Below are 27,701 nucleotides of genomic sequence, written 5' to 3' on the forward strand. Positions count from 1 at the left end.
GTTTTAGTCCACCATTCCTTCCGTAATAGGCTAAGATATTTCTTTGATAATTGTTTGAAAACTGTATCTCTGTGTAAGAAACAATGATTATAGCCACTGCCAAAAGGTGGTACGACTTCCCTAGTTATTACTTTATCCTTAAAATATAAAGTAAAATAATATCAAATAAAAATACAGTAACGACAGTCCAAAATATTTATTTTAATTTTTTCAATTTGTTATCATAGAATCTTCTGCTGTAGTATCAGGAGCACTAGTTGCTTCATCGCTCTCCGAATCTTCACTACTTGCTTGCTGCAACAAAATTCAACAAATTTTTATTTTACTGAAATAAATCATGCTATTTCTAAATCTAAGTTTTTGTTTATTTACGAGATCTGGCTACAAGTCCTTTTGCCGAGTGCTAGAGTGGGATTTAGATAAGCAACAAAGGGCTAAGTGTGACTTCCGTATGTCAAAAACCAATGAGATTTTGATGTAGGAAAGTATGTGTTAATACCGCTAAAGGCGTTAGCAACCATGATCGTGGTAGTAAAATTAGAAGCATTTAATGTATATTTCTCTTTTGACGTTCATAAGTGTACATTATGTTACCTACATGAATAAATGATTTTTGAATTTGAATTTGATCGCCAAAAATTTCACTCAATATTAATATGAATTGCGAGAAGAAAAGGCATATACACATGATCATTCAACATTTAATGATAATTTAATGATAACTAGGCAAAACTATATTTCAAATGGATTCTTTTATTCCAAACATTTAAATAAAATTTAAGATTTAGGGGCGTTTTTGTATCACTCCCAAAAGGCTGACAATACACCAACCTGGTGATGACAACTGACAATGAACCCACAAAAAAATATTTGGAAACACATACCTCAAACTTAAGATCTGCATGTTTGTTACCCATGAGATTCTTCTTAAGATACTTGAAGATTATATCTCTGCATGTATGCGCTGTGTTCGCGGCTAGCCAGCCTCTTTTGGGATGGCACTGATAGCCACTGGGAGGCTCCACTGCTAGAATTTCTTGCACTTCCGGTAGATGTATATCACAGTACTGTAGATTATATAACTTAGTTATGATCATATACATTTAGATTACGCCAAATTTAGTACTATGAGAAAAAACTTTTCTCACTTTAGATTTAACCCTACGAGGCACCCAGTTCCATATGTGGAACACCTACTTTAATCTTTTCTATAGCTATAAAACAAGCGATATCTCTTGCCATCTTGATAGAAGCTTAAGTACTGTTTTACTAATGAAGTAATATGAATCTCTACCTAATGATGTCATTCGTCTTTGTTCATAGTACACTCGGTGTGAAATTTGAATGATAGTCGTTGTTTGAATTCAAAAATTGAGCCTCGTAGGGTTGAGATTTAAACCCAGTACTTTCTTTAGTAATTTGACTGCATTTCAATAATATAAAAATGCCGTAGAAAATTTTTATTGAAAAAAGGCTATTCACGAAAACATTAGACAACAAAATAAGATTGCTATAAGCAAAATATGTAGCCAGCTAATTAAACTTCACATTAAGACATAACATTCGATGTAATGTGTAATTTCTGCATAAAACAATCGTTAATATAAACCTAACCATTGTGTAATGACTAAAAATGTTATTTAAATAAAAGATATTACGTACGGAATAAATTGACAAAGGAGCTTTATTTCCAGTTCCTACGTATTTATACCTACGGTCCATGTTGTTACTAACAACACAAGTACTGTTTTTTTTATTGAATATATAATATCTAATATGAAACTAACTTGTTTAGTTTCATTCATTTCGTCGTTTCATAGCAATATACAATTAATTAAGCAAGTGATAAAAAATCTAACGGCGGGAGAAAAATGAAAACAAAATCCAAAATTCCTTGAATTTTGGATTAAGAAGAAAAGAAGATTTTTGAAGAAAACAAATTCTAGAATTCCTTGAATTTCCTTTTATATTCCTTTTATATTTAAAATATACATTTTGGATATATTGAATATATATTATATTCGAGCGATATCTTCCATGCAACCACAATTAGAAAAAATAAATAGATACGCTAAGTGTTTTACTTGAACAAAATAATGGAACAAAACAAAGCAATTAAAACAAATGTATGAAAACTTTGAAATAAAACGTTTTTCTTTTAATTTCACTTAAAATAAAATAAAAAAATCTATTAATGTGTCTTTATACCTATTCGTATTTTATAAAAGTATAGTTATAAAAACTTTTGGAAGAGTAATTCGAAAAGGATTTTTCTTGCAACCACTAAATCCAAATCATACCATATAAAATATCTGGCGTTGCGTTGGCAAACTATTTGGTGTTAGGTACAACGCTCCTTCAGGAATTATTTCTTCTGAAGGCTCTTCAAGCGGCATTTTCTTCATACGATCTCTTTTAACCGTTTCCAGGTCCTGCGACACGCAGGAGTAAATGCCTGTCAATGAAAATTAAAGGAAACTTTAAAACGCACGTAAGGGAGCGTACAAGTATTACGTCACGCATTTTTTGGAAATTGTTGACCCCCTCCCATGTAAGGCCTCGTAAAGTTTTTGTAAAACGTGACAGGAACTCTATACTAGGTCGAACGAGGCGAAGTTTTTTTATAGAATTATATTAAATAAATAAATCAGTGGCGCTATAACCACTCACGATTTTCTTTCACCGTTTGAGGGATTATTAAAAGAACAGTGCACAGCCGGGGTTCTAACCAACAATCTCAGGGATGAGAGTCGCAAGCCAAAGCCACTAGGCCAACACTAATATTGAAAACGTTTTGGCTGGAAACCTCGCTAACAAATAAAGGTTGTTTCAAGTGATTACTGGTACAATCGTCTGGTTTGTCCAGATCAGTGATTTCCAAAGTACTATATCGACCCATAGGGGTCTATGACAAACTGCAAGGGGTCTACCTTCAGCGAAAAAAAAAATTGGGGATCCATGAAATGAAAATGGGGGTCCACGATAGTGGATCTCAACACATACAAAAAAATGAAAAAAAAAACTTGGCGATTAAAAACAGTGATTCTTCTCTTCCGTTCTACGCCCTTGATTTGAGAACTGGCAGTTTATGTAAAATTAGATTCATTTATTGTATATTTCTCTTTTTTGACGTTCATAAGTGTACATTATGTTACCTATATGAATAAATTATTTTTGACTTTGATACACTGATAGTACCTATTTACTTACATCATATAATATCAAGACATATACATTATTTATAAAAGTACCTATGAAGTAAAAAAAATATTATATGTTTATAAAATTGTGTAAGTTGAACATTTACATTTTGATCTTGTAAAAACAAAACAAAATTCAAATTCAATTAATAAATGTATTAATTAACATGTGTTTTTACTTTAAGTTTTTAACACTAAAATTCACTACAGTTCCAAATTTACAGGAAATCAATATCAGTTAAGTAGGGGGGTCTATCCAGCACGGAAAAACATGGCAAGGGGTCTACGACACAAAAATGTTTGGGGAACTCAGGTCTAGATGAAGACTTAACAATGAGTGTTCCATTTGGATCCTTGTTAATTTATTTCCTTGTCGTGATAACGTTTTGGACGTAAATAAAGTGTTTATTATGATTATTTCACCCGCTACTTTAGCCATTAAAACGATTCAATGACGTATTTATATTGGCTATCAAGATAAGTTTTGACTTTGAAGAATCGGCTTGGTGTTTCTTATACCTCAAATTGAAGATTCCTTTTTAATTAAAACCAGTATTTTTTAGAATTTAAAGCAAATTAAAACCTGTACATAACATAGATGATATTAAAACTAAAATCATTCATACAAATAGGTACTTCATCATTTATTTTATATTGGCAACAACTTAGCTTATTATAACTTATTAATTGTGACCAACCTCATTAATTAATTACTTATTCAAACGTACGAACTGAATACACAATAAACATACTTTATTTAACTAACGAAATTATCTATTGTTTTACTATCGTCATTACATTTCGTGATATGTATTTGAACGTGCATGAGGGGACAGTTCCTATACGAATTTAGTTTTCAAAGTACACAGTTTAGCAAACGTTATAAAATCTACATTTATTTTAAATCTTTATTTTACAAAATAATATAGTATATCACAAAATGTTACATTAGAAAACCGCTGTGGTTTGTATTAATGTAACCATATTAAACAGTAGTCTTGTTTAGGAGCGCGACAAATGCATGTTAAAGTAGTTTTTTAATTTAGAATTTATGTTGGTTAGTGTTAGCCTATCTGTTGTCATTAGGTAGACTATTTATTAGCCGCGGTAGCAAATACCGCAACGTTCTCTCGCCATATACGTTGTATGCTCTCGATGTAGAGCCGAACTTGCGTTACCGCTCGAGTCTGTACGTCATGCTCCACACGTTTTTTTATGTCATCTCGAAAAAAGTGCTCGACTAGAAGACATTTTTTTACTTTAAAAAAAAAAATTTTTTTTATTTTAAATTTTTTAAATTTTCTGTTATACACTTGAAACAGTGTTTAAAAAGTCCTCCTTCTTCACGCAGCAGGCATGCAGGGCAGGTTCATCAGATGTTACGTGATACCACCTAAGACTTACAGTGTCGGAAGATTGCATTGCAGGCCCTTAAGAATCGGTACAATATTTTCTTGAAATACCCAAAGTCGAAATGGTTGGGAAATACTTTAGCGCAGCCCTATTCATGAACTTACTTCAATAATTACTAAGACTGATAAAAATTATGAATAACGACGTTAATCTGTGAGTATAAATAATAAAACCAAACGTTATTTAATAGCAGAAACGTACTTCTTTAAGAATTGATTGAGGCGACCGTGTCGGAGCCTGAGAAAACTGGGGAAAGCTCTCAATAGAAAAGAAATTAATATTTTACCGTCTTTTATTAATTGCTCCTATTGACTACTTGCCAACATTTAATTGAATAAGTTTGAATGTTTTTAAATAATAAAATAGTTTTACAGACATAACACAATTTTCAAAAAAAATAAAAATTAAATATTACCTGCGTTTCTGAGTCTGAAATCCAGCATTTGGTAGTACCTTGCATATGGTTCTTTACGTGGATCGTAGCCAAATTTCACCCACAACAATTTCCATGGTCCGTTCAAGTTATGGAATGCTATACATGGCAATATCACTTTTAAATTCACAGTCCTAATTCTTGTGTGATGTTTTACGTGATTAAATGACCACACTGGCCGTTCATCGAACATCTTGAAGGAAAATATACTCATTAACATATTAGGTATACATGTCATACTAGATAAATGGACTATCTAACGGAAAAGTGTTTATAATTATATACAGAAGTTTCTAAAAATAGCTCGCTTTTCCTAACAAACACAAAAACTGTACTCATTATATTATATAATTATATATTATAACCGGGTGGAAAACCATTTATGAAAGCACGATTCTTTATGAGGATCTTTGGCCTCCTGGGGTCAATGCGGTGTTCCTTGCCCACGGTGTGTGTCAGGCAAAAGGCGTGTGTGGCATCTACTTGCCTATTAGAAAAAATAAATGATTACGAAACACATATAAATCTGAAGCTCAGGTCTAAATGGTTGTACCGTCACTTGTTTTTTTTATAAGCAAAAAGTTTGTTAAATTCCTTTTGTAATCAAAATGCAGTAAAAAGTATTTACATAATTAATTAGATCGTCCACTTTAGTTAAAGGCAGTACATAAGATTTAACTATAAAATCAAAGACCCATTTGACATCTCGTAAATGACCGGTGAATACGATTCGTACTAGGTATATATTGTATATATTGATATTGACGTCTGTATTCATACATAGTACGTCACATATACCTAATTGATACAAAATCATTTACAGTTAGAATTTAAAAACCGATATATAGCTAATAAAATATTACCTTTTGAACAATCTCATATTCTTCATTTATTTGTGGGTTAGTGGATGCTTTACTATTTTTAATATTTACAAAGTATTCATGAGGTTCAGTCGGGATTTCATCAACCAAATTGAATGAAAACCTACGGACTGGTATTCCCCTGTCAGACCTCATTTTGTGCACTTCATCAGGGTCTGCATTTAAAAGTTCTTCCTCAGTCACATTTATTTTTTTATCAGTATAGGAGTAATTTATTGGTTTGTCAAATCTTGTAAAACTACTAGGTACTATGTGAAATGGCGCTGGTTCACTAAAAAAATAAGATAAATACAAATAGTAAATAGATTGAATAGCTTGTAATTTTGTTGTGATTAGTTTTCAGAACCATAGACAATTTACTGTTTGTAGTTTCAATGAATGCAATGTCATATCATTTCCTAGAAATAAACTGATACAGATATTTGTTGATTGATTGAAATTGGCATTCCAGCAAAATCTCAATTACAAAATGTTCATCATATTTGATTCATCTAGGGACAAAACCTAATGTATTTTGAAAAAGTTATTGCTCCGAATGGTAGTCAGTTCTATACCAAAGGCCTTTATGAATATAATAATTATCTTACTCCAAAAACTTTGGCTCATCCAATCCTCCAGGTATTAATTTTTCCAACAAACATTCTGAATTAGGACCATTTGAGACAGGTAAATATTGAAAATCACACACAGCTAAAAATAGGTAATAAATAAAATATTTAATCTCACATAGTACTGAACATTATATATTAATTCCAAACTTTCTATCAAAAATAGAAGTTTCAATAATATTAATAATTATAATAATTCATTGATTTCCATTATGCAGTGTTGTTTGAATTGCATCTCCCTTCAGATTACATACTAGATAGATACAATATAGATTACAGATATAATTCTTATTTATATCATAAGTGTCATTTTAAATTTGAACAAAACATAGTTTCAAATAAAGGTGGATAAGGAAGGTAAAACAATAATATCCTTAACTATTTAAAGTAGACAGTGAATAAGTGCTTAACAGCTCCTAAATTATTTTTATGAATAAAACTTACATTCAAACTTATGAATCTTCTTTACTTGACCAACAACTGAAGTATTCACTACTTCTCTTTTTAACTTTCCATCTTCCTTTGTCTTTTTAACTTTAACTTTAAGCAATACCCCAGCCACTGCTTTTACATCACCATTTATTTTATTCACATACGGATTATCAGGCTGAAAACTTAGTGACAGATGTTTCTTTGATGATGGTGAGCAAACCTAAAAGATTTAAATACATTATATAATTACTGCTACAGTGCCAACAAGTTGAAGTTCATAAAACTTTATATATCCACTTTGATATTGTAATAAAGATATATAGTTGGTGACACTGTATCATATACTGTTTATTCTTCATAATGCCGCTCTGCAAGGTTTATAGATGTGGTGATGAACCACAATATACCTTCTAGAATTATTACACAGGTGTAGATTTACTAGCAACTTTTACTTAGCTTTAAATTTCCAGTTGATTGTAACAGAGCTTATGTGTATTGCATGCTTAATTGTTTAAATATTTTGGATCGATAAACATAGTATTTTCCGCTGCTACCTGTGATATTGTTTTTAATCCACCCAAATACTGTATCGCTTTTTCTTCATTCTTTACATTACCAGGAAATAAAACACAAACTAGTTCTTTATTTAGTGCTTCTATATTATCCATTTTACAATTAAATATTTATATTGTATTACTTAAGTTAACATCAATTATTTAAAGCATTTTATAAATGATAATAAACGAATATCGAACCAATATAAAAGCGTAGAACTAATTACTAAAAATAATCAAAATACAAATGTTTCCTATATGTCAGCGTCAAAACCATGTGTTTTCTGTTTAGTATAGAGTATAGACTACTAGTGTAGACTGTAGAAATACTAAGAAGTATCACTAGCATTCAGAAATCAGAACCATTAATTATTAGCGTATATTATCGTTCTAAATCAGAAACCCAGTATTAAAATTTAGAAAAAAAGTCTGGGGGTCATCAGTCACAGGAGACGAGACAGAAACTGCATTTTGTTTTTACAGTTTCTGTTATGTATTCTTATACGTTCACGTTGTCTGTGCAATAATAATTATTGCAAAGTTCGCTCCAAGTTCCAAATATCAACGAAAAGGAGAAGAATTTACTTCATTATTAAATGTTTTGAAATGATTAATGTTTCTTATAAAATTGTTGTGTAAAAGTTTATATTTCAAAAGTATTTTTAAAATATAAACGGTACTGGCAGAACTTCAAGAACTCAGAAATCATAACCTCTACGATGGCTGATGATGATTTTAGTAAACTTTTACAACAAGCTGAACAATTAACAACAGAGATAGAGGGAAATGAAGACCTTCCAAGAGTTGAAAGATCTTTAGGCCAAGTATTGGAAGCTTCACACGAGCTATATTCAAGAGTTATTCAATCCGGCTCCAATGATATTCAGGCGTTAGTTTAAGTTATAACACTATCAGTTTTATGCGTATATTTATATGAATATTGTTTTGTTATATATTTATAATGTTCTTACAGCCATCTATTGTTTGGGTCTAAAGGAATTGATTTACAGCAAATATCTCAGAAATTAGAAACTTTATCTTCTAAAAGGACATTTGAGCCATTGCAACCAATTGCAGATTCCGATATTGAAAGTTTTCTTAAAAATGAACGTGAGAATGCAATTTTGTCATTAATAGATGAAGTCAACAAAAATGTAAGTACAATTAATGTTTCATTCAGTTAAGCTTACAGACATGTATGGGGTTAAGTGTCTTCACTATAGTATGGGCCTTCTCTGATAATCGTATAAGGTTTTGTTGGGTTCCATGTTTATATCATCTACATCATCTTCATTTTAGTCATTGCAAACAACAGAAGATCAAAAATGGGAACACATGCTATCAGAATGGAACAGAGAAAAAATAAAGCTTATGAATGCCATGATTGGGCCATCTCAGAATTGGTTGGACTTGAAGAGAGCTCCTGAAACTCCTAGTATTGCTGATACTCCAAAGAAGTTTGGTCATTCCATGTTAGATAGTATAGAAGCTGCTTATGCGAGACAAGTGCAGCAGTATAACAAACTTGTGTTTCAAGGAGCAAAATCAAGGACAGCTCTTCATCAAAAGTTTGCACAAGTTGCTGATGAATTTAATGACCCAGTAAGTATCGTGGCATTCTTAGATTCCCCATCCTTTTACATCTTTTAAAAATCTGTTATACAAATTAAATAAACATCTTATGAATAATCATTGTGTCTCACTGGCAACACTTACAAGTTTTCTGGTATTTTAATTGGTTCAAATCTTAAAAATGAGTTTTTTTTCAATTAAATATTAGATACTATCTATTAAATATTTTGTAATTTCAGAAAGTTATAGAGATGTGGGAAATTATTAAGACAATGTCAAATATACCTGCTCTTGTAAGAGATGAAGATCCATTAAAAGCAAGAGGGAATCCTACAATTCAACAATGTTTAATCGCACAGGGGAAAAAGTATTTAGAGAAGAGGTATGCACTGAATTGTTTACTCAGATTAAAATTTTAAAAAATTAACAAGTTTTTGCATATCAAGCATTTATCACCAAGAGCAATCATGAGAAATTAAACCAGAAGAAGAGAAATTAAAAAGAAATTAACTGGATAAAAATAATTTAGAATTTTTTTACTTTATTCTGTAATGACCTCTTTTAGAGATTGATATCTATCTGTTTGCATGCATTAATTCCCAATAATGTTCCAGGTACAAACAATACATGAGTGATGTTGTTCGGTCCAACCCAGCAGCAGCAATGAGGGGCGGAGAGCCTGGTACCTTCCCTCTCGTACGAGGATTTGTAGGGCTCCGTTTACAGGGGCAGAGCGCCCAGGGCCTTACTGATGGGGTAATTGACGATAGGCCACTTTGGCCTATGGTGTATTACTGCTTACGAAGTGGTGATGCAAGTGCTGCTTTACATTGTTTGAGGAAAGCTGGGTATGTGTTTGATGTTGATGATTAATGTGCTTGCGAGAAAAAAATCATCTATACATTACTTACTATCAACTAGCTAGTGCCAGTTGAATGGCTCCTGGAATTCGCTAAATAAATCGTATAATTCAGTCACAACTTAAAATAATATTATACAAAAACAATTTATTTTTATATTTATACATATATACATACATTTGTATGCATGTAACACACAGCTGACTTTAAGAAGATGACGTCTTGGGTTAAAAAAATTATTGTCGGTTTTGGCTAAAAAATTAATTAAATATGATTAATTTAGGTATTTAATGTTTTTAGGCGAGAGCACGAAGAATTTGTAGCAGCTCTAGAAGAACATATGAGGAACCCCGAGAAGGCTCTGAGTGAAAAATTACAGACGGCCATTAATTTTCAATACAGAATACAAGTGCGGAACTCGACTGATCCATACAAACGCGCTGTGAGTTTTATTTTACCAAAAATAGATTATGGTTTGAAATAGTAAATTAAAACTGAAAATTAAATATTTTAGATTTTTCAACAAAGGGGCCGTTCAACTATTACGTAACATCTTTGATTTTTTTATTTGGTGATTACGTCAACAGTAATTATTTACTTTTTTAAACATTAAGCACAAGTTGTCTATGCTTGCAGGCGAAATGCCTCTTCCAGGATTCTTACAAAAAATTAAATGTTTATGTACTGTTATTTTTGAGAGCTGTGTTTGCGTTTGCCGACAATATCGCCGGGAAATCTGCTTACGTAGTACTTGAACGACTTCAAACTTGTGTGATTTAATTAAAACTTTGGCTCCCAGTCTTATTAATTCGTAATTTTTAGGTATATTGTATAGTAGGTTGCTGTGATGTGACTGACGAACATACAGAAGTAGCTAAAACTGCAGATGACTATCTCTGGCTAAAGCTATCTATTATAAAAACTAAATCAAGTAACGAATCCGAGTCATTCTCATACTCAGATCTACAGAAGCTGATATTGGAAGAATATGGTTGGTATTTTTATTGCTTTATTATGAGCGATCTGCTTAGTTAGTAAAAGGAGACTCCAAATCATTCTACATACGAGTCAAAGCAGCTTTCTGAATATTTATTTAACTTTTTTAAGCTAATACATAGATTTTATCGCGGGCTTTAAGCGCGGCGACCGAATCACGAATTTCCGTAACGAAAATAACCTAACATACGATGACGTAAATAAAAATCGCAAATTTTAAAATCGGTCAATAGATACATATTTATTATAAATACATTTTTTTTTTTGGGAAAAATATAATTAAATATTTTTAGGTGAGACACATTACCACGCATATGAGAAGCCGCTGGTGTACTTCCAAGTGTTGGCTTTAACTGGTCAGTTCGAGCCAGCTATAGAGTTCCTTTCTAGGATTCCTAGGTATTTATTAGATCGTTATTAAGTTATCTAGCGTTTGCTAATAATAATCCTAAACTAGTTTATACATGTACATAATTAATTTTTTTATTGCAAGAATGTTCTGATAATTTTTTTATCATAATTTGAATTAAGACTTTGTTTTTTTGTCTTACTAAAAAAATATGCTTACAAACTAGGATTTAAGATTTCTAAGTAAATTAGTTACAAATATTTCTTTATAGTACAATCAAAATCTCATATAACGACATCGAAGAGGCATCATATTTGGTCGTAAAAATCGTTATGATGTTGTTATTATGTACCTGATACAATTGAAATTAGCAAGGTTTTTGATTTTTGTCAATAGAACCGGTATGCTATTTTTCTGATTATCTTTTAGATATCAAGTCCACGGAGTCCATATGGCATTAGCTCTTCATGATGGATACATGTTGGGGACTCCAAGAAATGTACAAGCACCACTTTGTAAGTATTGACTATAATATACTAAATATAGACCGATATTTTTATCCTTCCTCCAATAGAAGGTTATTTTTTTAATTTATTCTATTAATTAACACTCTGTTGCATACAATACAATAGACATAGATAAATGAATAGGTCGCCAAATGGTGGCCTTATAGCTTTCGAGATGTAACAACCCCTCAATGCATCCTATATTGTTGACATATCCTGTGCTCGTCATCATTTCTCCCCATGCATCACCAACCGTACTTTCCCCACAAGTCAGCCGATAATTACATCCCTTTTCATCACAAACAGTGAACGAAAATGAAAAACACAAGTAAAGATAATATTGTAGTTTTTTGAAAAGGTTTATTATATTAACCTTAATTAAATTAATAAAAATAAAAAAATTAATTAAACCTGGAATTAGTATGAATGCCAGCTAAATGATAAAATAAAGTAATTAACTGTAATTCGATATGTTGTTCGTGTATATTGAAATATTTGTTATTTTTGTATTAGATCAATAAATAAGTAATATTTTTGTAGGTCAACATAAAAAATACGTAGGATTTTATTTGATTTCCCTCACATGGGTCAAATTTGTCCCTTTTTAGTAGCAACACTTATGAAATGTCAGAATTTTACGGAATGAAATATTAGAGTGTATTTTAAATATTATTTTTGGTACAAATTAACTGTTTATCCTCAGTATCGGTGGACACAGATGACCCCATACCCCTCCGTCGGTTGAACTTGGCCCGGATTTTACTCTTATACGTGAGAAAGTTTGAGTTGACAGACCCATCGGATGCCTTACATTATTATTACTTCTTAAGGTATTTTTTCTGATATACATATATGTAACGTGTTTTGTGTATGCGTGTTGATTTAAGTTATATGATTTCTTTATAATTTTGCTACAAAAGAAAGAGTCAATTTTATAAGCATTTATTAAAACCGATACCGGTTTTAATAAATAAAAATTAAATAAAATAATTTATTTCAGACCAATTAATACGTCCGTATGTTGTTAGTATAGTAATAATTATAACTATGTTAGTAAAATTATTAAAAATATTTACATATTTAATTCATTAGTCTACGTTGATTAATGATTTTAAATAAAATATTTTAGGAATTTAAAGGATCCGAGCGGAAAAAATCTCTTCATGTGTTGTTGTTCCGAATTGGCCCTCGAATCGAGAGATTATGAGCTGATCTTCGGTCGAATGGATCAGACGGGCATTCGCTCGACCGGTCTTCTGGACCAGTTCAACAATTCCCAAATCGATACTAAGGTATAATTTAATTTCAATTATTGTTTTTTTATATCCAAGTAAAGTTTTTTGTTGGGTGCCTTTGTCGAACCGAATTCGCTGTTTTGCTGATAATTTTTTTTTTCTGCTTTATGTACCAAAAATTCTTGGTAATTTTATTTTATTGTGTGTTTGTCATAATATGACAATACAAGATATTATCTTGTATATGTTTTTAATAGTATTTTTTGAATTCCTATTTTTTGCAAAATTTATGTTTACATATATATCGTACATATTAGATAGAAAATTTTATAAAATTATCAGTAGATTTCGTAATATATATGATGTTGTTGATGTTGACTTGAATAAATACTAAAATGGTAAGTAAAAAGGCTAAGTAAAAAAATCTAATTTCGCGGGGGCACCTTTGGTCTTAGCCACATCAGTCAAACTTTTGTGTCTGACACATTTTGATAGATTGGTTTTAAAGTGGAGCAATTTACATTTACTAAAAAAATTCGTTGAAATACAACCAGGGTTCGTAAGCACAACATATAAGTTCGCCAGGAACCCAGTTCCTTGCATTGTGGACGGCGTGTTCTAGAAAATTATATAAAATAATAATAATATAATTAAGACTTCATACAAATTAAGTCTGTGTGTTAAAGTGTAAAAGTAATTTTATAAATATATAGTATTAGATTTTTTTTTAGTTTTCTACTCTTTTTTTAGGTTATAGCACTTAATGTCGCAGAGGAACTTGTTAACAAAGGACTGTTTGAAGATGCTATCACCATGTATGACATTGCTGGGGTAAGATGTTTAAATACATTTACTAATTTTTTTTATTATTAGAGTTTATTTAATTAGTATTTTTAATTGTTAATTTTATACCGTTTCAAAAAATGTGCCTTATCAAAATAGCTTTTTACATGTGATACTATAATATTATTTAATTTAAAGATTTCCTCAAACTTATCTCAGTATTTTCTCAGATTGGTACAAAGATAAAATAACAAATTTACCGATTAAAAACCTTTATTGATTTGATATATTTTTTGAGATTAAAATTCATACTATGCGCAAGTGCATTTTATAATTAAACGTTATTCACTCAAAATGTTAAACTATGAAGCCTGGAGTCGAAGTTTTAGCAGATTATGATTTTTTAGAACCTAGAACGTGTTCTGGAACTGTTCTGCATCTTGTTGGCTCAAGTTGTGAACAGCGGGGGTGGAGCCGGTGGGCTGCGGGAAAGGCTTTCGGTTCTCGCAGAACAGGTTGGGTCTTTTAATATTTTTTTTTTTGAACAGGGGGCAAACGGGCAGGAGGCTCACCTGATAATAAGTGATACCATAATATAATAATGATACAATCGGCAAACTTCTTGCCGCCTAAGATAATAGTTACGATACCCATGAACAGGTTTTGTTTAATCACTACATAGTATAAAATTAGCTTTCTCTGTCCCTATGTCCCTTTGTATGCTTAAATCTTTGAAACTACGCAACGGATTTTGATGCGGTTTTTTTTAATAGATATAGTGATTCAAGAGGAAGGTTTATATGTATAATGACATCCATTAAATAGTGGAGAAGTACTGTTATTTTTGAGGTTTCTAATGTGATGTCGTAAATAATTACATTTTTTCCGCTTACATTGCAAACGCAGGCTGAACCCTACGAGTTTTATCAAAATAATGTACTAAGTATTGTACACATTGAAGAGGTCTACAGAAAAGTCCGTGGTGGTATATGTCTATCTCTTATGGATAACCCACATTTTTATATACAACGTTCATAGATTTTCTGTAGTGTTAGTATCAACATTGCACCCGTGCGAAGCCGGGGCGGGATGCTAGTTTTCCAATATTTTAAATAATTAAAAAATCATGAAACACAGTCTAGTCGTTCTCGAGTGTTTGAAGAAACCCGATTATGGTTTATGTATTAAAGTATCGATTATAATATTTGGAAATAATGTATTTTTTTTATAATTTGTTGCAAATTACAAAAATAATTCACTGTTTTATTTCCTTTCCTCTTTTCTTTATGATGAACATACAATTGATCACTCAAAAATGCTTTTTAATTATTGTAATTTGGACTGATTTTAACAACAAAGTGCAAACCAATAATAAATTTTTCCTCTGTATAATTTGAGTATAATATGCCCTGAATCCGTGAACGTATGACCAGGTCTCAAAGCGACTTCGCAGCACGGACGCCAATCTTCCAGCATCACTAGTGGAAGCGTATACGAAGCTCTGCAAACTGATGACGTTCTTCGACCAGTTCCACAGTGACAACTATGAGGGTGCTCTTGAGGTAACAAGATTGTTTTATTATTATATTATTATTTTTTATAGAACAGGGGGCAAATTCCGGAAGGCTCGCGATTCCGTTGCCGGCCTTTTAAGAATTGGTATGCTCTTTTCTTGAAAGACCCTAAGTCGAATTGGTAATTCAATTATATAAATTAATGTGTATTTATTTAATTTTTTTTTCATAACATTCCGAAATATATAAAAATGTTATCTTTATATAGAAAACCTTAGAGCTTACTAAACAATAATTCAATATTATTTGTGTATGTGTATGTGTAACTGAAGCGTGTCTTAAAATTTGTTTCATTCATCCCGAAACAAATTTTGAATTATAGCCATTGATCAAGTTTAATGTCATTTGTATCAGACATATGTTTAAACTTTTTTTATTAAAAATTACTACGCATTAAAAGATATACTTTATAGGCTTATCTGATGTTGAGTGATACTGCCGCCCATAGACACTCACTGCCAGAGGTTTCACGAGTGCGTTGCGGGAATTTTAAGAATTGGTATGCTCTTGGACATTTTGTGTCGGTTTTTACAATACTCAAAACCCAACACAAATCCTGTAAATCTAGAATGAACAAGCCGCCATTTTCGTGGGGAGGAAATCTATACTGTTAATTGTCAAACTTTCCAGGCTTAATAATCTATACTGTTAATTGTCAAACTTGATGTGTAAAACTATCCAGGCTTAATAATCTATACTGTTAATTGTCAAACTTTCCAGGCTTAATGAATGCCTCTTCTATAAAGATTTAAATTATAAATAAATTTCAGAGCCTCCGCGAGTGCGAGCTAGTTCCTCTAAGCACGAGTGAATTAGACGTGCGCATATGCGGCGCACGCGCAGCCCGTGGCGAACTGTTGCGTTGTCTTCCTGCAGTTCTTCGGGCCGTCTGCACTATATTGGTCGCCCAAAGGCAGAAATTGCGTGGAAATCATATAGCCACGCATACTACTAATCAGGTATGGGGCCGTCCATAAATTACGTCATCGATTTTAGACCCCCCCCCCCCCCCTATAATCATCCTATCGTCATTTCTTACTGACCCCCCCCCCCCTCTCCCAAAATTGACGTCATTACCAGTTTGACAAAATAAAACATTGCAAATCAGGCGCGCGGCAAAGACAAAGGAAGCCGACTTTCTTTAAACAGCGCCGATTTCTTTTATTATGACTTATTTTAGTTACAAATAATCTTTTTGTACGTGAAAAATAAACTTTAAGTAAATAAATAAGAATGACGTCAATTTCGAAACACCCCCCCCCCCCCCCCCTAATTTAGAATGACGTAATATATGGACGGCTCCTATGCATAAACTATTTTTCTTCTAGAATTCATCTTAATATTGAAAAGCTGTTCCTAGAGTTGAGACGTTGTAAGCGAGTCCATAATACGAGAGTAACATGAACAATTATTTTCAGTCGAGTTTTTTAATCAATAATTTGTGAGACCATGTTGATTTATAGATAACACTTTTTTAGCCGGATTTAAGCTATGTATTATTGTAAATTTATAATTATTTAAACATAATTTTATATTTATCCGACGTTTCGTGGACACGGTGATTGAAGACAAAAGGTGTTGAATGTCAAATAAAGTATTTATATATATACTAGTAGACTCGGCCCAGCGTTGCTGTGTCTAAGGTTTTTTTTATTACATAGTAGTAAACTATTCAAGGGAAACGGTAGGAGAACTTATGTGAAAGGTAGATAGCTTTTGTGAAACGTTGGTACTTTTAACTCAGCGCCATCTGTTAGAACTGCATCAAATAATAAACAAATAATTTGCAATAAAATAAAATTGCGACTAAAATTAAAGATCTAAGCTATCCTTTCTCTTAAGTTGGACAAGACTGCTCACGGTGTGCCAATTTAATTTAAAATCGGTCAAGTAGTTTAGGAGTCCATCGCGGACAAACATCGTGATATATATTATATGTATAATTTTTTTTTTTTTTAATTTCTCTTTTTAGCAGGTGGAGTGGCTGCAGGAACAAGCTGAAGTACTAAACACGTTTGCGGGCAACATCGCGTACAGAATGCCCGGCGACACATACAGCCAGTTAGCGCAGATGCAGATCATGATGTTTTAAAATACGTTTATGTTTTGTGATTTTTGCGTTTTATTACTAAAATATTAAACAATCCCTTTAAAAGTTTTTTATTTATATCGTCATGTTTTTTTCCCCAAGGAGTAGGCAGATTACTCCAACACGTCCGCACCACAGTCCTGACATACCTCTCGCTTCATTCACTTTCATAACATTCCCGATCCATGCAGTTTTTCGTTTTTTGACGGGGCGTGAGCGTTGTGTTCTATGGATATTTTTTTCAGTATTTATCAGTAAACTTATAAAAGTGTATGCATCTGAATTTACAAATAACTTTTCTAAATCAAGGGCTCAAACGGACGAGAAGAACCGGCAAGTAACCTCTCCGTCACTCTTAAATCTTCAATTGTTTTTTTTTTATTAGTAAAAAACAAATATTAATTGCATCACATAAAAATTAACAAAATTTAGAGTTATTTAAAGTCCTGATGGCAACAAATAGAGAATTACACATTGGAATGAATAATAAAACGACTTTTTAATTAACTTATAAGGTTTATTAAAAGAAATTAACATTCATTTGTCAATACATGGTTTTTTATCTGTGACTCTAATTTTGTCAGTCATGATTGACTTTGACAAAATTAAGCCCCTTATAAATAAAATATTTGAAATTTTCCATTATTGTTGAACTCTTACATTAATTTCATGTTATTTAAATAATTAATGTTTTAATAATATACAGAGTTTGTTCATATTGAATTGCATATCTTGTCAACTATGTCAAAATTCTATCGATACATACAATTTTGTTAGAGTATAAAAAGACTGTTTTATGTGTCAAGCGTCTGAACAAAAAAAAATACAGACGGACATAGAAATGTCTATCAGGGGTCGGAACTTTCATTTTAAATTCAAATTTATGTCAGGCATTTGTGTAACTATCTCGGAACTCATTTCTTTCAACCTGTCCAGCTACTCTGTAAAACCGGTTTCCATAATTGGCTCCCGAAAAGCACAAGATACAAGTAGGTATTCCAAACTTGGAATCACGTGACCGAAAGCGCTATTGGAAGCATGGTAGGCGTATGGGTCTAAACTTGGAGTTTGGAAATGATTCCAAAAGATTCTATTTTAGCTTCTTAGGTCCAAATATAAGGTCTGCATCTGGTGCGCCCTTCGGATGCTGGTACTTCTGCCTCATGTGCTGCCCTCTGTTGGGATTTCCACTCCGTTCTGATCCACCTCCGCTTTCAGCGCTGTATTCTTCTTCCTCTTGCCTCTCGGATATGTTTAATGTTAACCTGAAATTTTTTAAACTTTAATAAATCTACCTTGTATCGATTATATAAATATAGTAATATTGTTAAATATCAATTTTTCTCATATCAAGGCAATATTTTAATTAATTGATCAAATTATTTATTGGCAAAGAAAAATGGTACATTTAAATTGATTAATTATTAAACAATGTTATAATAATAATAACAGTTAAGATATAAATTGTTGAAAATATGACCTAAAAACTATTTCACATAAATAAAGCACCTTTGTAAAAACACCAGTTTAAAAATCTTATCAACTTGAAAGCATTTATCGTAGATAATATTCGCTGTCATTAAACATAAAGTACAGCACGACGACTCAAAGAGAATCCATTTTTTTTTAATTTATGGCAATAAGTTTATGCGAAAAGAATGTTACTCAACGCGTCAAGCAAAATAATAAATAATCAAGTGACTCTATAACGCTTCTTGCATCCATTTCTTTGATCATTTTTATAGACAGGTAACCTTCTGTGCCTGACACATATCATCGATATCCATTAATTTCATTACATTCACGCAAGACGCACTGGTGTGTCAACTTACAAAATTAGTGGCGCCATTATTAATATTGCTAATCATCACAAAAAGTGGAGGGTAGATTGATAGTGTAATAAAAGGTGTAAGCAACAACCCGAGGCATTCAAATCAGGGACACAAAGACTGTCTATGTGCGCATTTCAGTCGTACAGTAAAAACATCGTGAGGAAAAACGTTATCCATAGACCTAAAAATGTTGTTAGACAGAAAAGGCTGAAAAATATGTATGCAGGTACTAATGTACACACATAAGTGAAACTTCTTTATGACCTTATTTTTCGAAAAATGAGATTCTATATGCAACTTTACAGAAATTGGTTAAATTAGAGAAATTCTAAATTAAGTAAAAAACATACTCTGAAATATATTATATATTTTTTGTAAATTTACTAATTTTTACAGAATTAGAATAAGAATTTCATTAATCGTAATGGACTTTTTAATATCATTTTTGTTATCATTATTATACATTTTTGTTATTAATGGCTTCGAATCTGACCGAATCAACCGTGGTGACAAGAAAAAGATGGCGGTTAACGGAAAAAAGTGACGCGTAACCGAAAAATGTCACGGTCATTTTTTTTCAACGCCGATAAAGTTTCACTTCAAAAATATATCACAAAATAGATACATAACTCTGAGGCCAAAATTTGTAAGTAATTTTTTTTTTGCACAATTTCACCGTGACAAGAAGAATATATATAAAAACATACCGTTTAACCCTCTCCATCTCCTGTTTGTCGGCGAGCGCCTGTTGTTGGAGATTACTAGCGAGTTCTGGCGGCGCATTGAAGGACTTATACTGCGGCTTTGTTCCTTTACGTACCATTAACACGAATTCCACGCCTTCTTTGCCTTGCTGGAATACAAACTTATTAGACTCTGATTTTGTATAACGTAGAATTCTGACATTTCATAAGTGTTGCTACAAAAAACTTAAACCGAAAAAGGGACAAATTTGACTCATTGGAGGTCAATAAAAATAAAACGCTACGATTTTTTTATGTTTTACCTACAAAAAGGTAAATGTAAATATTTACTTACTCAAGTGACCTAATTAAGGAATAACAAATACTTCAATATCACGAATAATATCGAATTAACTTTAATTACTTTTTTTAATACAGTTGCTCAAAAAGTGGCTTATTGCAGGGACGTATAGCGTTCGGGATGTGGGCTATTACACACTCGTGCTTTTTCTTTACCTTTCCTGAACTCGTGCGTTCTCTTTCCCAACTAAGAAAGAAAACTTTTTAATAGACATTGTTTTGACAGTTGGTTGGTTTTTTTAAACAACCACGAAGTTTTTACTAAAAAAATCACAGAAGTTTTTGCGCTACCGATGTGATAACTTGGAAAAGCGATATACTAGCCCGAACCGTCAACTTGCTTTGTGACGTTTTAATTTTCGTTAATTTTCTTCTAATTACGTTTATTTTCGTTTATCTTCGTTTATTTTTCGTTAATCTTCGTTTATTTTCGTTAATTTTCGTTTATGTTCGTCAATTTCCGTTTATTTTCGTTAATTTCCGTCTATTTCCGTTTATTTTCGTTAAATTTTCGTATATTTCCGTTTATTTCCGTCTATTTCCGTTTATTTCCGTCTATTTTCGTTTATCTTCGTCTATTTCCGTTTATTTTCGTTTATTTCCGTATATTTCCGTCTGTTTTCGTTTATCTTCGTCTATTTCCGTTTATTTTCGTCTATTTCCGTTTATTTTCGTGTATATTGTATTAAATAAATCTTAATTTATAAAACACTTGTATGTACAAGACTGACGATTTGGAAAATTCTTTACGTCTTTCTATTCTACCAGTGGAATTAATCCAAATATAGATGGATTATCCCAAATTTAAGCTTGAGCTTCTCATTGATTTCTGAGAATTTCACTTTCGTAGATTGTAACAATTGCAAATTTAACCATTTTACATTCAAACCAGCAATTTTAATGTATTTTTTTTATTAATATCGTATTTTTTTATTTAATTTCATTTTGTTATTTTAATGTACTATAATTAGATAGACGTATTATTTCATGTTTATAGCAAAAAATATTATCACTACTTTCAAATGCACTAAGTTCGTTTAAACGAGGCCCACGAATGAATGGCAAGTTTGGCCCTCAATATGTCAAAGGTCCATACGTGGTCTAGATTATCACCGAGACAGAATTAAGTGAAAGAAATTATTATTAAATATTCTTCTTTTAATTACGCATAAAAATTAAAATAATAATAATTATTTGCAAAAATTTCTTTAAAAATGTCATGTATAACCAAACATAGTTTATGTAAGCGCTTTGTATGGATAAGCAGAAAATAAACAAAAGTTTACCAATAACTGTTCGTATGTCTTCTTCGTTGTCTGTCTGCACGTCAAAGGGACCGCTATGTCCCGTTGTTGGGGTCTATTTTCGCGTTGTCTCTCCGCGATATTTTCCATCACCATTTTCTCGAAGGCCGACTCGAACTCCACATCTTTCACCTATAAAAATTCTATATTTAACCACGCGATAACATTGATGGAGTTTTTTGACTAATTTACGTTAATATCACAGTTTTTTTTATATGTGTGAAATTCTATTTTTTTTTAATAGAACAGGGGGCAAACGGGCAGGAGGCTAACCTGATGTTAAGTGATACCGCCGCACATGCACACTCAATGCCAGAGGGCTCGCGAGTGTGTTGCCGGCCTTTTAAGAATTGGTACGCTCTTTTCTGGAAGGACCCTAAGTCGTTGGTTCGGAAATACTTCAGTGGGCAGCTTGTTCCAAAAAGTGGTAAATTTAGTTTTGCATACTTGTGAATATAAACTAAGATTTATTCTTTCAAGAAATTTTCGGATTTAAAGATTTCCATTTACTATTATTCTGCTCTATGGAATGCTATGACAAGTCGAAACTATCAAAGTTTAAAAGGAATCTTCATTCCTTTTTTTAGATTAATCTTAATCTAAAGGTTAGATAAATTGACATTTAAAAATACAGACTTGGAATTTATTACAAAACAATAGGTTTAGGCGCAAGCTATTTTAATTGTACTTAATTACGTTGGAAAAGTATTATTATCTATAATTTGGGTCAATCATATTCAAACCAGCAATTGTAAGTGTATTTTCTATTCTATTACAACAGTTTAATACTCACAGTCGCTGCCCGTCTCGGTTCAATCGTAATATCATCCTGTCCATCTTCTTCGTTTCCTGCATTCTCCGTCAACTCATCATCCGAACTCTCTTCAGGAATCGGTGGATTATTATCAGTCTCATCGTCTGTCTCCACAATTGTGTCCAATCCATCCACCATGCTGTCCTCTCCCTGCTCCTCATTCTCACAATCCTCCTCCCCCAATTCAGGATATAAAGTCTGCCTCAATTCCTCTATCGCATCCTTGCCTTGCTGCCAACTCGTGAACAAAGTCAACTTCGGTCTCAAAGTACTCAAACACTCCTGGTATATGTATTTCACATATATCGGAAACTTATTCTCCTCCGTCCAATATGGGTCTGAATATTTGAACCAGTAGTAATTTTGGAAGAACACCAAGAAGTAATCCAGGCGTTTCTTGCTGGAGCCACTGTTGAAGTACGCCCCACAGGTTTCCAGTAAGGCACAGACCAGTCTGATTCTGAACACATTCTCTGGTGGATCCAAGACGGACACGTTGGAGTGATCATTGGAGACTCCGAAGGTGATGAAGGAGTACAGCACGGTGAAGACGTCACGCGAATCCAGTAACTTGTAGTTGTACAACTCTCCCAAGTATCTGACGGTAGCGATACGACGTTGATTGTATTTCGGATGAGGGTCTTCTATTGTTAGTCTGATTTCTTCCATAATGGTGTCAACAACTGCTGGGGCAACAACTTCCTGCCAAACGGACAATTCTGCTGTGAGTCTTGCCAAAGCTCGTCTTGCACTGGCTCGCACCCTCCACCCTCCAGATAAATGTAGTATCGCAACAGCAGAAACTTCAGCATCATCCCAATTCAGTTTCCTCATAAGCCTGAGGATCTTTTCCTCGTTGGTCTTTTGGAGATCTTCGTGAAGGATCTTTCTTATAAATTGATGCATAGGTGCCTCTTCTTCTTTTGGCTGCGCGGGCGCTTCGGGAGGACACACGTAATAAAATGCATTTTCGATTTGTGTTACGTATCGCGAATCTAATGCTGATACCGTCTGTAATAGTAATCATGTATATCTTAGTAAACAAGAAATAAATGATAAAAATTTTAAATACATATATATTTCTTTCCCTGAACGAAATACGAATATAATACGTATCGGAAAAAAAGGTTTTATTTATTTTCGGCTATGATTGATAAAAGCTTCCGAAAATACATACCTACTATTTTTTTTTATAGAAGGGGGCAAACGGGCAAAACTACATATAAGATACATCAAACACAATAAAATAAAATAAACATTTAATATTTTTATAGATTTTATTGCTGACTTTTACCAAATTTTTTCCAAAGTCATCTTGTATGCAAATTTAAGAAAATTATAGAACATACCTTCTTCCTCATCATCTGTTGTAAGTATATCATCGTCCGTTGATGAGTGTCTGAATTACAATATAAATATCTTCCGCATGTTTCTAATAAATTGCAGGCCATTTCTATGTGATGATGTTTGAAATCATGAAGGAGAACTTTCAAACAATATAATGCTTCCATCTTTGAGTACAGATTAAATTTAACAAGTTCCCCGATGAATCTTACAACTTTTATCTGGAAATAGTTTTAATAATATAGTTTATAAAATCACTGTTTACTAAATTCCTTGTTATTCTATATTTTTTATATTTGGTGTGTTTCATACAATAAAAATTTACGTTTACTATTTTCTTTTTTTTTATGTGACTTAAATAGGGAAAGATAATTATTATTTTTAGTCTAATCTGATGAATTGGAATTTAACGTCAAGTTGACTTCAACTTTCAGGTACCTCTTGGTATTCACCTTTAAGCAGCCGTTTCGACCATAGCGCATTGTATTGTAATGTTGTAGTATCATATATTAATGTAATTCCTTTAATTTACGAAATTCAGTACATAAATGCTTAAATGGTGCGAAAAATCTACGGCCACTACAAATATAGTAAAAATATGCAACAAGTATTAAATTTGGCGCGCTTATAGATTCGATAGAATTAGTGCATGTCTATGGTTTTTTATTAATGTAATAAATTACGTATAAACTTTTAAATTGAATTCTTATAAAAGTTTGTAATTCGACGTTTTTAAGAAAAAAAGCATTTTTCTGAATAATTTTGTATAAAATCGTACGTCAAACCAGCCTGGCTAATTCAATAATAACCATTCATTTTCATTTTTACTTTATACATTAAATACTAAACAAAATAAATAAATAAAATTTTTCCTTGGGTACAATATCGTTAAGGTATACTTTTATTTAAACTCATATTTTCATACACGTAAATATTATAAAAAATATATAATTTACCTTTGATTCAATATTAATCTGATCCTTTTTTCTAACATGGTATTTAAAATCTTGCTTTAACATTTGACACAAATCAACACAAACATCTGGAAGAACTGGATACAGTATTGCTGCAAATCTTGAGTAAAACGGTAATAAATCCAATCGTGTCCTGGCAACACTGAACAGTACTCTTGTGAGTTTTTTCCTGTTGTTTTTTGTGTTCAAATTTAGAACAAAATCTACCGCTGCGTTGTCTATTAATTCCCGGTTTATGCAATTAGGCAGTTCATTGAGAAATGCATCTAGAGCGTATCTGAAATAAATTGTACCATATACTTAAGTCAAGATGTACAGACTATAATATCTATTTGAAATAACACTTCCTCTCTATGCAAGATACTGACCCAAAAATCAATGCTACATGTGTGGTTTTGTATGGTTTGAAGTTATTGGGTATGCTATAATATTGAATTACATTAACTTCTCCAGAAATTATATCTGTCTTACATAATTTAATTGGTTAGGAACTGTGAATCTCTGTAATGATAGGCAAGATTAAATTATAATATTGCCACATGGAATATATATAATAACTTCAGACCTTTGATCATATTTTGTTCCATTGGCTACATTGTCTTGTAATTTCACAAACTTAAAATGACGGTAAGCACATGGCATTATTAATACTGGCAAGATCAATGTGGGACATTACCCTCACATGGCTCAATATCAACGTTTTTTAACAATTATTCATCAAGAAGAAAAAGGAAAGAATTTCACTTACTTATTAGATACATTAGACGGTTGTGCCTCCTCCTGGTCTACATCAGGCACAGATGGTTCCTCGCTGTCACTAAGCTCGTCTTCCTTTAGGTCTTCATCTAACATTTCTTCAGTCACTGTTTCGGTTTTGTTTTTAAGAGTCTGAAATTAAGTAATAATGATATATTTTATTGTATTGTAACAAACCAAGTGTACAAAAGATATTTACATGTCAATTGATTATTGCAGATTATTGTATAATTATTTTAAGGGGATTTCTTTACTAGAATCTTATAAAAGTTGTTTTTATTTACTTTCTCTACTTTCAATTCTTTTATTACAATTACATAAAATAACAAAAGCTTTGACATTTTTTTATTCAGTATTCTAGTTTACATACTTCTTTCAATTGATAATTAGGCATGAACACTTTCAAGTCAGGCAAATTTGTATAGAATGTTCTTGTATCTTCATCCTGCCATGGATCTGTGGCTGCTTGCATTGCGTACTCTTCATTACCCCCAATAGTGACTGTTCCTTGTGTTTCAATAACATTTAATGTCAGAGTAGGTGGCTCACCGGCCTCACCAAGTTCCTCACCAAGTACTTCAGCAAAGTTTTGAGCACCAGTTAGTAATTTGTCATATGTTGCCTGTAAAAAATTTAAACATGTAAATACATACCTAGTAAGAATGTTAGTTTGTCCGGAAAGAGAATAAAGTGGTTATAAACTAATATTCTGGTCAATTTAGACATCCAAGGTTACAAAAGGCATGTGCAAAAAAATTTACTTGGGGTCATACAAATCAGGTTTTTGCAGTTTTCAGCAAAATGTTATATCATAAAATTAGGTCAGACAACAATTGTAGATCAGATAATTATCTATAAAAAAATTTATATACTGTTTTTCCTAACAGCCACAGTTTTTGAGATATAATGATTCAAAAAGTTGAAAGCAATATTCAGCCAAGTAGGAATTGTAACCTCACCCCTATTCTATTTTCTAATTTGAGCTATTCCTTAATTAATTCGTAAATACCTGATGTTGTTCCAATTGATCTTTTCTTTCCTGAGATAGTTCACCACGAGTGTGTAAAGTTCTCTGATTTGCAACATGAAGTGCTTGTAATTGTGCTCTTTCTGCTAGAAGGTGCTTAACTAGTGATGCAAAATAGTCTTTTAACAAGGATCGGACTGCTGTTTGCTTTTCTGCAGGTAGAAACGTATTTCTTGGAACTGTTACATTTAGCTTCTGCAAATATAAAACTGATTAATAATTGCCCAATAGTGTAGAAAATTATATCCAATCTTGATTTTCTTTACTGAAAAAACACTCAAGTCTCTTTACCTCAGCAGTGTCCTTGATTTTCTTTGGGACCAATCCAGCATAATCTTCACCACAATGTTTACAAAATGATAATAATATTGGAATATTATTATGATCATCTTTATCCATGTTTATAAGAACCGTAAGAACATTTCCTAGTAGTGGTAAACCAGTTTTATTTGTAAAAATTCCAACACATACCAACTCAGCATAAAATCTTAAGTCAACACGCAATTTTGAAGAATTAGCTATTTTATCAGTAGCCTTAAATGAAAGAATTTTTTGCCAGTTTTCAAAGAAAAATGGCGAGAACTCAGAGTATGTCTGATGAAGTGCAGAACACAAGTTTATTGCAGAAGCTATATCAGACATTTTTAGTTTTGCCTCTGCAAGTGCTGCTGCTACTTCTGATATATATTTAGTGAGGTTAAGAGCACTTAAATCTTTCATCAAAATATCTAATTGAGACGCACTGAATGATTTTAATTTCTTAACAAATGTCGTATTTTTCTTCAGCCCAGAATCTAATTTAGAGAAATGATTATCTGGGGGTCTTACACAGTTAAGATTTTTATTTCTTATATCAGATTTACTACTAATTCTAGCTTCCAGTTGGGTAATATATTCTGATAGGGCCATTCGGTCATTGTCTTCAGTATTCTCTGGAGGTTCACCTCCAGTACTATCAGTTTTTCCTTCTGCATCTTTCTCATTTGTAGTCATGATCTAAAACTATATGAAAATATTATTTAATAATGTGTTGTTTATTGAATTAAATAGATTTTAGATGTTAGTGTAGTACGTACCACTTAAAGCTTCCACTTTCCCGGATCGGCATTCGGGACAAATGAC

The 27,701-nt window shown here is 32.1% G+C and overlaps 3 protein-coding genes across 3 annotated transcripts; 1 reads left to right on the forward strand and 2 right to left on the reverse strand.

Moving 5' to 3' along the window:
- Window positions 1-181: 181 nt before the first annotated feature.
- LOC111002792 (general transcription factor 3C polypeptide 5) lies at window positions 182-7,769 on the reverse strand. Its single transcript, XM_022273021.2, has 8 exons — window positions 7,522-7,769; window positions 6,980-7,187; window positions 6,515-6,617; window positions 5,910-6,198; window positions 5,029-5,239; window positions 2,301-2,455; window positions 885-1,067; window positions 182-294 (listed from the first exon to the last, which is right to left on the reverse strand). The coding sequence occupies exons 1-8, from the start codon at window positions 7,633-7,635 to the stop codon at window positions 211-213; spliced, it is 1,347 nt and encodes a 448-aa protein (XP_022128713.1). The 5' UTR covers window positions 7,636-7,769; the 3' UTR covers window positions 182-210.
- Window positions 7,770-8,008: 239 nt separating this feature from the next.
- LOC111002129 (nuclear pore complex protein Nup93) lies at window positions 8,009-17,551 on the forward strand. Its single transcript, XM_045630395.1, has 16 exons — window positions 8,009-8,410; window positions 8,495-8,675; window positions 8,821-9,123; window positions 9,333-9,475; window positions 9,708-9,941; window positions 10,254-10,395; window positions 10,776-10,944; window positions 11,243-11,348; window positions 11,728-11,813; window positions 12,508-12,634; window positions 12,934-13,096; window positions 13,790-13,870; window positions 14,230-14,337; window positions 15,256-15,384; window positions 16,167-16,355; window positions 17,369-17,551. Exons 1-16 carry the CDS (start codon window positions 8,241-8,243, stop codon window positions 17,486-17,488), a joined length of 2,451 nt encoding a protein of 816 aa, XP_045486351.1. The 5' UTR covers window positions 8,009-8,240; the 3' UTR covers window positions 17,489-17,551.
- A 444-nt stretch (window positions 17,552-17,995) lies between these two features.
- Window positions 17,996-27,694, reverse strand: LOC111001579 (regulator of nonsense transcripts 2). The gene is made up of 11 exons (XM_045630305.1): window positions 27,657-27,694; window positions 26,871-27,581; window positions 26,562-26,774; window positions 25,923-26,174; window positions 25,545-25,684; window positions 24,779-25,073; window positions 23,828-24,043; window positions 22,458-23,489; window positions 21,647-21,796; window positions 20,025-20,170; window positions 17,996-18,750 (listed from the first exon to the last, which is right to left on the reverse strand). The coding sequence occupies exons 2-11, from the start codon at window positions 27,570-27,572 to the stop codon at window positions 18,576-18,578; spliced, it is 3,321 nt and encodes a 1,106-aa protein (XP_045486261.1). The 5' UTR covers window positions 27,573-27,581; window positions 27,657-27,694; the 3' UTR covers window positions 17,996-18,575.
- Window positions 27,695-27,701: the final 7 nt, after the last annotated feature.

The sequence above is a fragment of the Pieris rapae genome, chromosome 12 (assembly GCF_905147795.1).
Source record: "Pieris rapae chromosome 12, ilPieRapa1.1, whole genome shotgun sequence".
Classification (NCBI taxonomy): domain Eukaryota; kingdom Metazoa; phylum Arthropoda; class Insecta; order Lepidoptera; family Pieridae; genus Pieris; species Pieris rapae.